General features: G+C 39.4%; 1 protein-coding gene across 8 annotated transcripts in view; it reads right to left on the reverse strand.

Annotated features, from left to right (window-relative positions):
* LOC147309142 (solute carrier family 12 member 7-like) overlaps positions 1-17,302 on the reverse strand; it is a 44,816-nt gene extending 27,514 nt beyond the window's left edge. Inside the window, exons 1-3 of one of the 8 annotated variants that reach the window (XM_086270630.1) lie at positions 17,171-17,302; positions 14,703-14,874; positions 1,128-1,219 (exon numbers count right to left, since the gene is read on the reverse strand). In XM_086270630.1, the coding sequence (XP_086126756.1) occupies positions 1,128-1,219; positions 14,703-14,847 (237 nt within the window). In that variant the 5' untranslated portion in view covers positions 14,848-14,874; positions 17,171-17,302. Of the gene's footprint in view, positions 1-1,127; positions 1,220-14,702; positions 16,048-17,170 lie in introns of those variants that run through there. The other 7 variants (XM_086270631.1, XR_015125942.1, XM_086270632.1 and 4 more) reach the window with 7 other exon arrangements.
* Positions 17,303-18,108: the final 806 nt, after the last annotated feature.

The following is an 18,108-nucleotide window of genomic DNA, read 5'->3' on the forward strand; positions in this document are numbered from 1 at the left end:
TTTTCTACGTAGCTGACGGCTGGTAACTGTGCAGGGGCGGATCTAGCAAAGTTTAGCCAGGGGGGCCGATAGGGCATTAACAGGGAAAAGGGGGCACAAAGACATACTTTTCTTTCTTATTCTCATTTAAAATGTCGAGCTTTTAATAAATAATTATCTGACACCCAAAGTTTTAATTTGATGTAAAATGAATAGAAGTCAATTACTGTACATAGTGACTATTAAGTCTAATATATATACCCTAGTAAGCTATAGTACTTTTTCCTTTGGGAAGGTACCATCTGTGCAGTCTGCAATTTTGTTGAAGAAAGATGTTGAATCTATTTAATATTTCTTGAAAAATAATTGATTTCTGTGCATTTTTTTTTTCACACTGCATCAAATTAAGGTTGATTACGTCGATTAAGCATCATGAGGTGGCGCGTGAGGGGTGGTTCCCTATTTTTTATTTATTTAATTTTGTTGTTGCTGGGAGTTGGAACCCTATTAGTTAGGTTGCTTAATATTTACGCTAAGTACTCTTTAAAATACCAGAATAGGGAGGATGGTGTAGGTTTAAGTTTATTAGATTGATCAGTATTGCTGAACTATGAAATATTTTTTTTGTATACAGGTATAACAGAATAGCTTTAGTGTAGTTGTTGTTTTAAACTTGAGTATGAACTTGCAGACTTGCAAAATGCAGCAAGATATTTTAAAAAACAGTTTTGTTGATTAAAAAACACTATATCGGATTCATATCGGTATCGGCAGATATCCAAATTTATGATATCGGTATCGGACATAAAAAAGTGGTATCGTGCCATCTCTAGTATGTAGCACACTTTCCATGTATGAATGACAGTGAGTGAACAGACTTTAAGATAACTGAGACCATCTCAGATTGATTTTGTTTATGAGAGATTTGGGACAAACTAAACAGAAGCACTCAATGACCCCAGTCTGACTTTCTTCCTATTGCAAAGATTTAAAAATTGCAACCATCTGGTCACACAGTCCTGTCTGTTTTCTATTAATGTTACATAATAACAAAAACTATATCTTACATACCGTTTAAATCGTTAGCAGCATGTTTTGGACTATATGTATTAAAAACAGACAAATCATTCATTTTTAATTCATCTTACCTCAAACAAGGCCATATTCTTGCCTTCATAGTAGGTCTCTGTGTCCATGTCTGGGTTGATGAATGCAGAGGACTCCCTCCGGTTGTCATCTCCTTTTGAGGTAAAAAAGGAGAAAAAAAGAAAGAACCAATGAATAAACAGGCAAGAGGTTGACAGAATCATTAGATGTGTATTTCCATTTGGATTTAACTAATTGTCACTGCAGAATTAGCTTACTGACTGCCTCTTGTATGTTGATGTTATAACTTGTTGCTCTTAAACAAGGACAGAGTTGTAGAAGACTTCAGAAAGGTGTGAGTCTGCCTGGACCGAGTGTCATCAGTTCTTAGTGAAATTAATGGGTGTTAGTGGGAGGCTACTTGTCTCAGCATGGTAATCCCAGTGAGCAGCCAGCATCACCCATACTCATCCCCATGACTATTCCATGTTTTTTTTTTTATTGTTAGCACACAAATAAATGTGTCACGGCTGGTGTGATCCTACTGATGGATCTCTGTCAGTATTATGTTAGCAACATTACCAGAACCAATGATAGTCTGCAGTCCAAAGTCTCTCTAATAGTTAATGCAAATGACCTGCATAGCTACTACTCTTACTGACCACGAAAGACTGATGACACATCAGGGGCAGTAACTGTGGTTTAATGTCGTCCCAAGGATTCTTAAGTATGGGTTTTGTTGGACCTGTACATCAAACTACTGGCCCAGAGCTGCAACCACTGCCTTTGTAAAAACAGCACAAGACTGCATTACATGGTCCAGGCTGTATTTGATATAGCTGTGCTCTGTGACAACTGTGTCCAGTACCATTTATAGAGAATCAGGGGTCAAAGGTTTGATCCCCTGGAGACAAATGAAGGCTTTGGCCACACTTTAGGCTTATAGTTTTGCTAACAGCTTTTGTACACCACTTAAAGACACAGTGGCTTAGATTAACATTATGACTGGCCTGTTCAGACTGGCTTCTTTTGCCCCTGGTTGTCATGCAGTGGTCTATGACTGTTAGATATGGCATATTATCACACTCACATCACAGTGTTGTAGGCTACACTGTCGCCTTGAAGAGCCCAGGGCCTTGCATGGATTTAGTGATTGTTGAAGATAAATTAATGAGGATGGTGTACCGTAGATGCACATGACATAGTGAAGATTGTAAGAAAATTTCGCATGTGGTATTGAGTGAGAAAGAATATTGGTATGAAAGCTGCTTTTTCAACATTCATGCAACAAAAATATAAAAATATACAGGGAGTGCAGAATTATTAGGCAAATGAGTATTTTGTCCACATCATCCTCTTCATACATGTTGTCTTACTCCAAGCTGTATAGGCTGGAAAGCCTACTACCAATTAAGCATATTAGGTGATGTGCATCTCTGTAATGAGAAGGGGTGTGGTCTAATGACATCAACACCCTATATCAGGTGTGCATAATTATTAGGCAACGTCCTTTCCTTTGGCAAAATGAGGCAAAAGGACTTGACAGGCTCAGAAAAGTCAAAAATAGTGAGATATCTTGCAGAGGGATGCAGCAGTCTCAAAATTGCAAAGCTTCCGAAGCGTGATCATCGAACAATCAAGCGTTTCATTCAAAATAGTCAACAGGGTCACAAGAAGCGTGTGGAAAAACCAAGGCGCAAAATAACTGCCCATGAACTGAGAAAAGTCAAGCGTGCAGCTGCCAAGATGCCACTTGCCACCAGTTTGGCCATATTTCAGAGCTGCAACATCACTGGAGTGCCCAAAAGCACAAGGTGTGCAATACTCAGAGACATGGCCAAGGTAAGAAAGGCTGAAAGACGACCACCACTGAACAAGACACACAAGCTGAAACGTCAAGACTGGGCCAAGAAATATCTCAAGACTGGTTTTTCTAAGGTTTTATGGACTGATGAAATGAGAGTGAGTCTTGATGGGCCAGATGGATGGGCCCGTGGCTGGATTGGTAAAGGGCAGAGAGCTCCAGTCCGACTCAGACGCCAGCAAGGTGGAGGTGGAGTACTGGTTTGGGCTGGTATCATCAAAGATGAGCTTGTGGGGCCTTTTCGGGTTGAGGATGGAGTCAAGCTCAACTCCCAGTCCTACTGCCAGTTTCTGGAAGACACCTTCTTCAAGCAGTGGTACAGGAAGAAGTCTGCATCCTTCAAGAAAAACATGATTTTCATGCAGGACAATGCTCCATCACACGCGTCCAAGTACTCCACAGCGTGGCTGGCAAGAAAGGGTATAAAAGAAGAAAAACTAATGACATGGCCACCTTGTTCACCTGATCTGAACCCCATTGAGAACCTGTGGTCCATCATCAAATGTGAGATTTACAAGGAGGGAAAACAGTACACCTCTCTGAACAGTGTCTGGGAGGCTGTGGTTGCTGCTGCACGCAATGTTGATGGTGAACAGATCAAAACACTGACAGAATCCATGGATGGCAGGCTTTTGAGTGTCCTTGCAAAGAAAGGTGGCTATATTGGTGGCTGATTTGTTTTTGTTTTGTTTTTGAATGTCAGAAATGTATATTTGTGAATGTGGAGATGTTATATTGGTTTCACTGGTAAAAATAAATAATTGAAATGGGTATATATTTGTTTTTGTTAAGTTGCCTAATAATTATGCACAGTAATAGTCACCTGCACACACAGATATCCCCCTAAAATAGCTAAAACTAAAAACAAACTAAAAACTACTTCCAAAAACATTCAGCTTTGATATTAATGAGTTTTTTGGGTTCATTGAGAACATGGTTGTTGTTCAATAATAACATTATTCCTCAAAAATACAACTTGCCTAATAATTCTGCACTCCCTGTACAGCAAGCCTCTCTGGCTTTTAAAATAAGATTACAAAAGGGTTATATACCGAGGGTTATAGAGTCGGGGCAACAGCTTTGCTCAGATTGCTTCTTCTAAGCTGGGACTACCCACTAAGAGGCAGGATATCATCGGAAAACAACAATGAGATAGTGATTATGTACTGTAAGCCTGCCACTAACAGCTGTTTAAATCCAATGGCGTATCGTAGGATGAGGTTGCTCATAAACACAGATCCAGAAAGACATTCCAGAAGCTCTTGATTGTCCCAACTGTTGTTAGGTGTTGTCCAAAGAGTGATGAATTGTGTGTGTAAGCATTCAAACAGTTTTAGTGACCAAACCAGAACAGAGGAAATGCCATGTTTGCTGCTGCACATAAGGTTGTTTGCTTTGGGTCATTAGTTGCTCCTTTTTCTTTTCAGCCTTTTTCTTTCTGCATCTTTTTTAATTATACATCCACCCTTCCACTCTCTTAACTCAAGGGTGGGGAACTCCAGGCCTCAAGAGCTGGTGCCCTGCAGGTTTTAGATCTCACCCTGGGTCAACACACCTGAATCAAGTGATTAGTCTATTACCAAGCCTCTGGAGAACTTCAAGACATGTTGAGGAGGTATTCTAGTCATTTAAATCAGCTGTGTTGGATCAAGGAAACATCTAAAACCTGCAGGACACAGGGCCTTGAGGCCTGGAGTTGGACAAATTCAGGCTGTAGACTATCCCAGCTGTCATAGAGCAAAATATCAGCATCATTTCCTAATCAGTCCATAAAACATCCAGACATGCAATTTTATAAAAAATCTTTTTGCATATACAAACTCTAGTCTGTTTTACTTGTAAATGTAGAGGTTTTTTCACTTTCACTCTTGCCCGTCTCTCAAATATGTGTTACTCTGTGGTATGTATGCGTGCTTATTCATGCCCTAAAGCTATCAAAACTATATCAGCAAACTCTAACTGTAATCATATTCACTAACCTTTGATTCAATGTTACTGATCATTAAAATTTAGTTTTTGCAAATCCTTGTGTCTGAATTAGGGTGGCTATAACTCTGGAGGTAGAGCAGATCATTTACTAATTGGACGGTTAGTGTTTCAATCCCAATTATCCTTGGGAAAGCTACTAACCCCAAGTCTCTGATGCATCCATTGGAGTGTGAACGTTAGATACGTAGAAAAAAGTGCTTGGGTGAATGAGGCAAGTTGTACAATGCTATGAGTCCTCAAGTGTAAGAATGTGCTATACTGTATAACAGGGGTGCCCAATCCCGGTCCTCGAGAGCTACCGTCCTGCAGCTTTTAGATGCATCCTTGTTCCCACACACCTGAATCAAATGGTTTGATTACCTCTTCAGCATACCATCATGTTTGGCAAAGGCCTGATAACAAGCCATTCATTTGATTCAGGTGTGTGGGAACAAGGATGCATCTAAAAGCTGCAGGACGGTAGCTCTCGAGGACCGGGATTGGGCACCCCTGCTGTATAAGAACCAGCACATGTAAATTGGTTTTGAATATTGCAAAGTGAAATAGAGTTATCAAAAGAATATGAAGCTGTGACTTAATGTCTAAAATGCTTTTGTATTCTGCCAAAGAGATATCAAGTAAGGTTGAATTAGAGCCGGGCTATACTTTCATGTGATAGCAATTTGTTCCACAAGATGTCGTAGAGGTTGTGGCGGGCCAATGTAACCTCAGAAGTCATTAAAAACACAGTCATAGTAAAATGACATCCTGGGCAAATTCAAAGCTTCTTAATGGGATTAGATATATCAAAACTCCATATGTGAATACTTTTCAACAGAACCACTGGTGAAATAGCTGTTTCACCAGCGGTGCAAGTTTTAGATAAAAATGTGATGTGTGAAATCTAGAAAGATACACAAGCACACACACTACACTTCAAGGTCTATATAGAATCGACTATTTCTTAGCTGAATTACATGGTAAAATCCACCAAACATGATATAGTGTTGATCAACAGCACAAATGGGTTAGCTTGGAGTCCTATGTGTGTGTCACTGTCAAGTGTCCTTATGAGCTACTTTTTTCTCTTTCCCCTCACTACATAAGCAGTCGTGGCCGATGGCTGCCCTGCTAAAATTGAGTTTTTCCTCCAATGGTGTCCCAGGGCACCCCATCTATGAAACAAGCATTTGAAAGAGACTGCTGTACATAGCTGCATAAAGCAACGTTAATTTCAAGCCACATCCGTTGGTGTACAGTACCCAATTTTATATTATCTAAACCTCATGTGCCAGTGTTTAATTTTTCTAATAGTTTACTTGGGAAAACAAAGTCAGATTGCATTCATTTTCTGTATAGATCTTGTCAGAACTGTTTGATGGGGAACATGGTCTGTCATCATATAGTCATGTCAGACAATTTGCAAATCATCATATTATCAGGTAAAAATCAAAAGACTTCTAAAATGGGCTGAGTTCTAAATGTCCTCTGAAAGTTCGTTGAGTGAGCGTAAAGGACTCTGACAGTTTGATGCAGTAATCATGTTAACCAGCAGAGGTCTCCATTTCAATATGTACAAAATGCCACATAGACTTTGTCTATGTTCAATAAATGTTTAATCCATTTAAATTACTAAAACACACTAAAATCCATTTGGCACATGTAAGTTGTTATTAAGTGTCAGTTAATCTGATTTGATTTGATATACCTTTATTAGTCCCACAAGGGGAAATTTCATAAGGCTGCAAAAAATGATGTGTTTGCTAAGGTGACCATAAAAATATATATATAAAAAATATTTTTGCAATCTAACATTTGGCACAAATATTTTTTTCTTTACGGAAACATATGTTACATGCATGTGTTGCTTAGCGTGGACAACTCACATGATTCTTGGGAAACAAGTACAAAACTCAAAACGAGACTTTTTTTTAAAATCATTTAAAAAAACAAAACAAACAAACAGGTATTATAAATGACATCTCGGAGCACACCTGCAGGACCAGCCCACCAGGTTATCTGTGGCATGTGATTTGAGAGCCCCTTGGTTAGAATGACAAGCAAACAAAAACACAAACCCATGCCCTGTGAACGCTCCCTGTACAATTTAGCTAGTAACAGTTTGACCCAAAATAGACATCCTTTAAACAGGAAACAGGGTGGCAGCTGCTTTTGGCAGTTCTCCAACCCCAAAGGGCTAACATATGGAAAACAGAGCTACACATGACGATTTATGTCCTTTGCGTTGGAGAAAGAAGAAGGACATGAGAACCACCTCGAAATGAAACAGACAAATGCTATGAAGACATTTAATGCTGAGTTTAGGAAATTTGCTGGACGAGGAGTATCTAAGGTGTAAAGAGCAACAGTGGATAAACCATGGGTGAAAATCTCCATTTCCAATTCACTGTAAACAAGGATGTTAAAACCAGTTTTGGCATGTAATTTTAATTCCCTTGTTAGGCAAATGTTTAAATACAATATTAAACTTCTTAAATAATAGTTTCAAGAATGTGTGACAGGATCAGCTGCAAAGGTTGGTACACCAACTCACCAGTTAGGTGGTCTGTGTGAATGTGATCAACCAATTTGCTTGGCATAGCTCTAAGGGAGGAAACTGTTCAGCTAACAAAGCCCTAGATTTATATTTAAATCTAGAGTCTGTAGATCCTGACTGTGGTATTCTTCTTTCCATCTAAGGTATCAGTCACATAAGCCTAGAAACCAGGCAGTGACCCAACCAGTTGGTGTATATTCCAACAATTGGTGAGTGGTTGCTCAAGGTTGCTGTCTGGGTGAAACTGCATGCAATGAAGGTGTGTACTAAATACCTCCTTGTGATTGCATTGGTTTCTAGTGGATTGCCGCTGTTGGCTGTAATTTGTATGGAAGATGCCAACTTGCCTGGAAACATTTCCTATAGATTCTCTGAGATGCAGGAAACTTGGAAAAAAAATGCAACGCAAACCTCACAACCTTACTTCACTTTATAATAAAAAGCGCCTTGAAGCAGCTGTTAATGTGATTTGTTGTGCTGTAAATAAAATAAAACTTAATTGAATTAAAAGTGAAATTTCTGCTTTACAGTAGCGATCAACACACTCCGGTTTGTCTACTGCTTGGCAAGTAGTTTGGGTGTGTCTCTAGGACAACATGACCGGTTATCATTTACTACTCCAGTCTTCTTCTCTGTATTCGTTTTCATAGAGATGCCCTGCTTTTTGAGTTTCATCAGTGAGGTTCATTCAGAAGCAAACAAATAATCTCAACATGTGTCAAAACTACGTGCTAAAACTTGACAAGGAAAAAGAGGGACAATATGAAACAGGACACTGTACACATGACACCGGATACTTCTTTGGAAAATGATGAGTTGTTTATACAGATTGCATCTTGTCTGTTCAGCACTATGCATAAATCGGTGCGTACGTGTGTGCTCGTCTGTCCGAATGCAGAGCAATCTGTGACTTTTGTCTTCTCCAGAAAGGACATATTGTAAGGAGTAAAGTTGTAGTAAAATGTTTTTACATTACATTATGAGTTGTTATAGGGTCACCACTCTAAAGGATCTGTTGGACCTTGATACACAGATAACAGAGGGTCTACATTGTTTGGAAACCTTTTTATTTTCCCCTCATTAGCATCAGTAAGAGATACAGGTTTTCAGGGGAGGATTTCCTGTTCATCCCCCCCTGTGGGCTCCAAGCAATTTTAAATAATTTCCTTATCCTATATGTTGACATAATGTAATCTTAAAAGAGCAAAAGCACTGAAAATAAACCACTACCCCCAAAACACCCCCAAAGTCATTAAATGAGGTAAAAAAACAACAACAACAACAACAAATCACCCACACACACAAAAAGAATGAAGCTCACTCAAATAGAAAAATTAAATAGAATATAAAAATAAAGAATGAATAAATTAAAACTAAGTTTAATTATATGAAGAACAAAAACTATGTAAATGTGTAAAATTACTACTTTTATATCACGTCACTCTGTATTATATATACATATGCACACACCAGCACCTAGGGCTGTTCGATATAACGATATCTATCGGATATAAAAACGTCTGTCGTTTCATTTTACGCTGTCGTTTATTTCGTGGTGTCGCAAAATAAACTGTTTACGGCAATATTGTTTCATGGTTTTGATGGTCACTGTAGTGGCTATATTCATTTCCTAAAGTTAATATAACCACACTACTGACAGACAAGCCTTTGTTTTGTATGCGTTGTCGTTAGCAACAACGACGGTAAAACCACGGCGTGTCCGCTTGTTCCACATAAACCTTTCACAATAAAGCTCAAGATCCTGTTGAGACTTTTCAAAATAAACTGAATCATGTGAAAGAGCAGATTAATTACGGATGAGAATTAAAAAGAGCCTCCAGGTGCTAAAAATAAACCTTAGACTCAAACGTTAGAACAGGCTTTTCCCCGCAGCACGCCGTGTAATAAATACTCACAAAGAAAACGGCGTCCGTTACAACTTATGTCTAAAAATGTATCGTTTCATGCATCGGTTAAAAAACTCGACTCCAGCTACACGACACACAGCTGGAAACACTTCAGGTCGAGCTGCTCGAGATTCACAGAATTTACAGAAAATGTTACATTTTTGTGATTTATATCGTTATCGGACGATAGATGTCTTAATATCGGGACATGAGATTTTGGTCATATCGCACAGCCCTACCAGCACCAATTTATTAAAACTATTCATTTTGCAAACACATATGACAACACCATATATAAAGCTAAAGCTGAGTCTGTACAATTCTAAAAAGCTTGAAAGTCAATATTTGGTATCAGCCCCTTGAGTCTTCCACAGTTTTCCTGGTATTCTTTAAGTAGTCTTCAGGAATAATTCTCCAGGTTTCCTGAAAGATATTCCAAAGCTCTTCTTTGGATTTGTCTGCTTTTTGTTCAATTTTCTGGTCAGATGATCCCACACTGCTTTAATAACGTTGAGGTCTGGGCTCTGGGGAAGCCAATCCATGACTGATTCCATTGTGTGTTTTTCTATGCAGGTATGTTTTTACTGCATTGGAATCACTGTCATACTGAAACGTTGTCAGTTAGCGTTGGGCGAATATATCGACTATCGACGATAGGCTGAGCCTATTGTCGATCATTTTTACAAGGGCGATTTTTTGATTTACTTGGCCATGAGTAAGTTAATAATGATGGAATTAATAGAAGCAGTAAACAGAAAAAAAATGACAATAATAGCGCCGTTTTAACAGCACACTAGGGCTGAACGATATATCGCATTTGCGATAATATCGCGACATGATCAAGTGCAATTTTCTAACCGCAAAGGCTGCGATTATACTCTGGACATGTCCAAATTCATGGGCTGCATCCTCCTGAGGCCGCATTTGTAGACCGATTACGTCACAGCGACGCGCCGAAGGCTGTCCAAATTACTACCATATCCCAGAATTCATAGCGCAGCCCAGCCAAACTCCAGTTTCCAGCAATGGCGGCCGCTACTAAGTTTTAAAATTACTCATACTAATCTTTCTGGGTCACAAAATAAACTTTTAACATATTTTCAGGCGAGAAAGTAGTTGTGTAAACATCAAATATCTGCTCGGTTTATCAAGATATCCCATATTTGCAAAAGTGCTTCGACGTTTTCAGAGGCGTCTGCTACCCACCAGCTCGACAGCTAGCCGGGAGCTCGAGGGTTACTGATGCGGCCGAGAACGGCACAACTCCCGGCACATCATTTTCAGATCACCGCGGAGTTTCGCTGCTCGGGTTAAACGTAATATATAAGTCACTTAGACAACCTAAAAATGTTATTGTTGGGCTTTTTTCAGTGTTTTGTTTGTTCGTGAGTAAATCGGTTTGGCTGAGATTAAAGTTATTAGATTAGATAAAATAAAACTTTATTAATCCCCCGGGTGGGTTCCTCCTTGGTTTTCACACAGCTGACTAAACGTCAAACAGAAAACTTATTAAACAGAAGTATGAGACAGTCGAGAATTTACACCAGTGTCTGGTTATATTTTAGATAGCAAGAAGCAGACGGCTGAGTTTATTAAACTCCACCGAGACAGCGGTGACGCTAATCTGAAGGCTAGACCGTCCAATTTCACGCCTTTAAATTTTAAAAGCGTGTTTGTGTGTGTGTTTATACAATTGCTATTATGTTTCACTTTATGTGTAATGTTACTGACTGCAGAGATCAGTAAGATGTGTGTATTTTTTATTTATTAGTTTTATTTATTTAATATTATTTTTTAATTGAATGACTGTCTAGTAGTTCACAGATGTCGAAAAACTGAGTGTGGTAAAGCCACTGATTTTGTTTATGTATATTTCTGCAATCTGCACATTGTACTGACTTTCATTTTAATGTTTACACCAGGGTTCCTTGTCAGCACTTTATGCTCAGATGTTTGTAAGCTAAAAATAAACTATTGTGTATGTTCAAATATACTGTTGTGATTGAAGAAGTTAAATAAAAATGTCAGTCATCAATTCATGCATCACCTCATGTCATCATAACAGAGGTCTGTCTTCCAGGAAAGAACAGTTTAAAATTAATGTAATATAGTATTGGCCATACTATATGATGTATTGCTTGTCTTTGTTTAATAATACAGAAGACAAAGACCTTAAAAAATAATCGCATATCGCATCGCAATCGCAATATTGGGGCAAAAAAATCGCAATTAGATTATTTTCCATAATCGTTCAGCCCTACAGCACACGAGCAAATGCACCCTCCTCAGAGTGCGCCCAAATGTAGCGATGCATTTACGCAAACTCCTAACAGAAAGAAAGAAAGGCAGTAACCTATGTTCAGAAAAAAAACATGCGGATGGTGGACACATACATGCTCATGCAAGGTAGTGGTGTTTGAGTCCCAACACCACCAGCTGAAATGTGGCCCAAAACCATGACAGAGCCTCCAACGTGTTTTACAGATGGCTGTAAGGATGTTGGACCTCTCTCCTGACCTCTTCTGTATTGACAATAACTTGAACCAAAAATGTCAAATTTGGATTCATCTCTTCATGAGACCTGTTGCCACTCGTTCTCACATTAGTTCTTCTATAATTTGGCATACTTCAGTCTTTTATCCCCGTCTTAAAAATGAGTTCTTAGGAGGCAGCCGTCCACTGAGACCATTTTTGACGAAGCTTCTGTAGAAAGATCAACTGAAATGCCAGATACAGCTCTCAGGTCCTTTTTCTATTTCTTAACAGCATGGCTTTTAAATACCATCCATATTCTGCATACCTCAGATTGTTTCTTAAGAATATGATACTTATCATGCCAAGACATGTCAAGTCCACAGCCAATAGTTCTTTGGTAATCACTTTGCTCCATCTCCTTCCAATCGTGTTACCTTTGGTGTTTTTCAAAGATTCAAGAAATTAAAAATTGGTTCTTTACCAAGTTTTCAGTTATAGTAAATGGACTGGTTCTTATATAGTGCTTCTCTACTCTGACCACAAGCGCTTTACACAACTGGCCTCATTCACCCGTTCATACAAGCACTTTTTTTCTGTGTAAATGCTTTCTAGCTAACATTCACATTCAGAGAGCAACTTGGGGTTAGTATCTTGCCCAAGGATATTTGTCATGCCTGGAGCAGCCAGGGATCAAACCATCAACATTCCAACCTGGGCTACCTCCTGAGCTACAGTCACCCCAACGTTATGTGATTTGGTTCTACAAATCATGTGCGTCAATGTGGAGTCTAACATTTAGATTAAAAAGAGAGTAATTTTATTTAGCGCTATCCAAATTGTGACAAACAATGTCCATCAACAAGACTGAGTGCAACATATGACTGATCGCTGAAAATAAATGCATTTAGTCACTGTCTTTGTCCTTAAACTGATGGTGGATTAAGCACAAAAACGCACATGTTAAACATTAAAAACACCAAACTGGGATCACAGGAGAGGAAAAGGAAAGAAACTGGGTTTGTTGAAGAAAACCTGCCAGTAAGCATGTTGGATCAGTCTGTGAGCTCTTAAGTTTAACCGTTGACTCTCTTTCTGAAACAGATAACCATGTACACTTAATTTCTGTCAAATAAATAACAAAGTAACGTGTCATGGTTTGTAGTTCTTCTAAGACTGTATTTACCTCATTTTAAGACCTACTAAGAAGCAAGCTAATTTTTAATGTGGTACTCATATGTAAAACCTTAGAGTTTAAAGAGGGTCTGCTCTCTTTTTAACATTATTATAGTGAGGGTTAGAATATAAAAAAACCTAACCTGTTATGCTTGTTTTACTGATACTTCAAATCTGCCTCTAATCTCACAAATGCTTTGGGGGAACATGTCCTAACTGGTGGGTCCAGAATGATGACCATGGGTGACTCGGGCTCACTGTGAAATCTAACTGATCAAAGTCAGAAAACAAAAAACAGATTAAAAAAAAGGCCCACATATGAAAGATGAGCAAAAGAGGAGGCATAAAAGAAGTTCCGAGAGAAGCAAGACAACCAGAGTTCAAAGCAAAATGACCAGAAATGCCTTAGCTAAAGACAAACCTACATTTATTGCAGGAATTTTCCCTAAATGGAAAGTATGCCTGTTCATAAACATGACACTTGTGCAGTAGAGTTACTTCATCAAAATATTTAAACAAGGCAGTGTCTTGTAATTGGATTTCATTCGAAGCCATTTCTGCAGACTTTTGAGTCTAAAGTAATAAAAAGAACAAGCACACCTAGATTACAATAAAGATATCAGCTGACATTATGACTTTCTTTATCACTTAAAAATCTTGAAGCAATTTTTTGTCTTTCCAGAAAACAAAGCCTTCAAGCTTCTCCGCTTCTTCGAGCATTGCCCCGTGTCTGTTCTGTTTCTGCAACCTACATCCAGTAATTTTCTAACATCTACAAGTCTTTATATTGAGGATTTGCTCCTTATAAAATTCTCTTACTGATCCATTTAAAAACTGTGGCAAAAAAGTAGCCAGAAATGCACAAGAGGAGTTTGATAGATTTCAGACAGTACAGCATAAGAATGTAGATTTTTGCAGTAAAATGAGAAAACAACCAAATGTTTCAGCTGTTGCATACAATCCCACTGCTGAATATTAAACAAAGACTACTATTTGAAGTCGCGTTGCTCCCAAGCTTCGAAATACGACTTCAAGGTATCTGGAACGTGTAGCACAAACAACCTGACCCAACCCCCAAAGTGGTTGACTGGGAAACTGATGGATGTAAAGAGGTACAACATGTGCACAAAGAAAAATGGTTAAACTAAGTGTTATAAAGGTGAAAGAAAAACAGGCAGTAATTTTAAAAGGTATAATAATATTTCATGTAAGGATATAGACTTTGTACTTTGTCACTGTAAAACAGTTAGGCCTCTTTTACACAACTTCCCTGCTGTTTGAGGTTAGTTTAGTTTACGGTATATTTAGTTGCTTTGTTCAAGAACTGACATACAGAAACACATGCAATGAGGCAAGGAGCCTTAACCATCATTCAGGGCTGCTAAGGCATACATACCAACACCAAGGCCCCCCTTCCTGCCCGACTCATCCAAGTGCAAGTTATAGCTAGTTCATCTCTGACTTTGCATTTTTCCTTGTGGGTGTCTATATGTGTTAAGCATGTGCCTGTCAAAACATGCATCTGTTTGTGTCAGCGCGCTTCCAATGTCATATTTAATCTCACAATGACGCATGCAGTTTATCAAAATTGCACACCTATACTTCCCGCAGTGCATGCTGGGATAGCAACCACAAAACCCCCAAAAAGCAGGCTTGTGTATGAGCACATCAGCAAAGAACTGTTTACACCTACCTGAAAAAGGATCCTCTGCACTGTCAGCCTCTTGCTCCTCTGAAAAGATTTTGCCCAAGCTGATAGGTCTGTTCCCTCCAGCTGCAGCTCCACTGTTGCTGCCATCTTCCACATCCTCCACTGGCACCACAGTGAAGGTGGGCATCTTGATTCTTCTTTTACCCGGAAGAAACTATGAAGAGATTACAAACTAGGAAGACACTGGCTTTTCCCACAGAGAACAGATTTTAAAAAGTGTCCAGATAAATCTAAATAAAAGGACTGAACCCGATGAGGCAGGCCAAACTTCACTTTAACCACAACATGGCACTCAGATCTTTTGTTTCCCTTCTTTTTGGTGTGTAATCCAATGTCCTCTAGACTCAGGGTGAAAGTACCGCCTCCTGCACATGAAGCAGGCCAAAGTCCTCCTGTGTATCAAGTTACGCCCTCTCCTTGTTTCTTTCCCTCCCTTTTCTCCTAACTGCTTCAGCACTGTTGGCCCACGTGACCCTCTGTTTACCATATGAACAGTTAGTCCACACAGAGGAAGCCCTGCAGCCCCTCCCACTCTGACGTCCCACTTCTCTCGCACACACCTTAGAAATGCAAGACGGCAGGGAAGCAATATCCAGAAGTACATATAAAAAGGATCTGACTCATCCACACGAAGCGGAACACCCGAGTCATGCTTAGCAGGACAAACCTAAGTCTGTTTCTTTCTGCTTTCGTTTGTTCCTCTCCCTTCGGCTAATAGTTGTCGTCTCTGTGTTTTTCCAGGTAAACAAGAGGAGTGTTCCTTTTCCCACATTGCATGATGGGTAATGAGGAAGAACAGCGATTCAGAATATTCTTGCTCTCTGACGTCCGCACACATTGTAACAGCAAAGGAAACACCTTGGAAATCTTGAAGAGTGACTTTCCTCTTTATTTCTCTGTATTTCCTGTCTGTTGCGAGTTCCACGATTACAATGGACAGTCACAGGCGGAAAGGAGTGAGCTTTGAATAACAACGGCCACAAGTAAACATGCATTGTGTTTAGTTTGTGGGAACAATTATTTTATTACCCATCTTTCTCTTTAAAAGGCTGGCAGGGCCTGTCTTACTCAACTATAAACTACCTGTTACATCATATCTTTGTGTCAGTACTGTGAAGTCTGAGTACTGAGAAACTATACAAGTGTCTGTTTTTGAAAGTGTCTGTGTCAGTCAGTATATTTTGCAGCACGTCTGTTAGGTGTTTAAAGGGAAGCTAAACTACATGTCTTACTTGAGAATGCCATTTTGGCTTTTGAGGTTTAAAACTATAGTAAAATATACTATGGTCTGAAATTATACATGTCTGTATTCATCTAATGTATTTTATACCACTTGTATTTAAAGTTTAACACATTGTTGAGTTACTCTAACATAAACCCGAGACACATGGAAAAATGCCATTTACACCCTGAAATGCAAGACAGTATGAACAAGCAGCTTTACTGCTGCTGTTTTCTGTATTATTTTGGTAGTTCAAGTTTTGCTCTTTGCTCTCCAGGAGGATGGTATCATTTTTGTGCTATTTGTTAATTTTTTTAATATTACATTGCCAATCCTGGACCTCATCCACTACATAGCATTATTAATCTGGACATTAACTACACAAATGCCTTTATGTAACATTTCTAATGAATCCATTAGAATCACGTAATAGATTAATTAGACAAATCATCTCAGAAAGTTGATTCTGTTCATCTGTATGTGACGTTTTCAGTGCAAGAAATATTTTGTAACTTATCCAAGCGACTTCTTCAGTCTTGGCTGACAACAACACATTTGCACAAAGTACAAAACTAGCACCGCTGACTAACAGTGGGCCGTGAGCTAGATCTCTTAGGCTGTAAAATTCCCGTCAATAATGAATTCAGAAGTCGATGTGTAGGGTTAACCAGTAAGTGCCACAGATCAGGATTTTATGTTTGTCTCTCATAATCTATTGGAGCACAAACTGAGTATCATGAGGACGCTACAACAACACAAAGTGAACAACATCGCCACAGACACAGCAGCCAGGGAAGCAGAAGAACATCATGTCAAGAAAGCATGTTGTTCTAATAGTTTTCCGTTACTTGTCTTTTGTTCTGCAAACACAGAAACACAAGCACTTCAACTCAGAGGTGTGCACTGAATACGATGAATATGATACAGGACCACTGTAACCAGCTCCTTATGTTATTTCAGAACTTGTGCTGACAAAATAACCAGATACTCAGTATTGTTCACACTGACAATATTGTGCACCCCTATGTATGTTTACACAACTTATAATGTAGCAGGCTGCTGGGGATTACTCTGATCCCCTTATTGACAATTTGAGAGGTGAAACACAGTTTCGCACAAGTTCATGTACGAGATTTAAACTGCACACGCCAACATTCACGCTGTATTTATGTTCATAACAACATCTCTCGAACACACTTCTTGTACAGCTTCACTCTGCTTACATTACCTGTGCTCACCTGCAGACACAGAAACACAAGCACTTCCGTTCAGCGCGGATTCACTCTGGAAGCCGCTCGCGCCACGCGCGTGTGCCAACAAGATCTAAGGACCCCCAAGCTGCCCTACCCAGTGCCTGCGCGAGGTCCACTAATGGGAATTATAATAGACCTGTCGCTACCCGGGGTACCGATCGGGTTTCCGGTACGGATCGGGTAGTGACAAGACCCTGTGCACGAGAAAATGCTAACTTCCTGGTTTGAGACCGGATGTAGGGTTGTACATTTCCGATAGCTTTACTTTGCGGTCAATCGCTACTGCGAAGATATCCTCCAAAATCATGTCCAAAACTCGAAAACGGAAAGATTGCGTTAAGTTACAAAGAGCAGAAGGTGGGAACACTCACCACTGTTGTGTCATAAAAAAAATCTAATGATCAGTTTTGACGTTTAAAGCGTTTAGATCGATCAGTTGTTTACATCACTCAACACAAGCAGAACTGCATCACTGCAGCAGAAGACACATCGTCCACATTCAGAAGCACATCTCTGTATAGTGACTGGTCTTATGATTTAAACAGGCAAATGTTCAGCATTCAAACTACAGGTGAAGAACAGTCAAACCAGATGTTTCCCCCATAATGTCGAGATCAGCTAGTCAAGTACACACCTACACAGCATGTTAACAAACCCTGAAAAAAGCCACACAAAAAATGAATGATTGCTGGTAACGGTTTCTATACATTAGTATTTACAAAGGGTATGTTGTGACTTGCCTTCAAAATTACAGCGGTCCCTCGCTATGACGCGGTTCACCTTTCACCTCGCTGTTTCGCAGATTTTTTAGTGCAAGTTTGCACTTTTTTATTTTACGTCACATTGTGTCCTGCGTCCTGATCGCTGCAGACGATCTCCTCCGTGATGTCTCTCCTGTACAGTACAGAATCGC

This window comes from Aulonocara sp. 'chitande type north' Nkhata Bay, linkage group LG18, assembly GCF_057382095.1.
Source record: "Aulonocara sp. 'chitande type north' Nkhata Bay isolate Kocher_YH1m ecotype deep benthic linkage group LG18, A_spYH_male_GT1.1, whole genome shotgun sequence".
NCBI classification, from domain to species: Eukaryota; Metazoa; Chordata; class Actinopteri; order Cichliformes; family Cichlidae; genus Aulonocara; species Aulonocara sp. 'chitande type north' Nkhata Bay.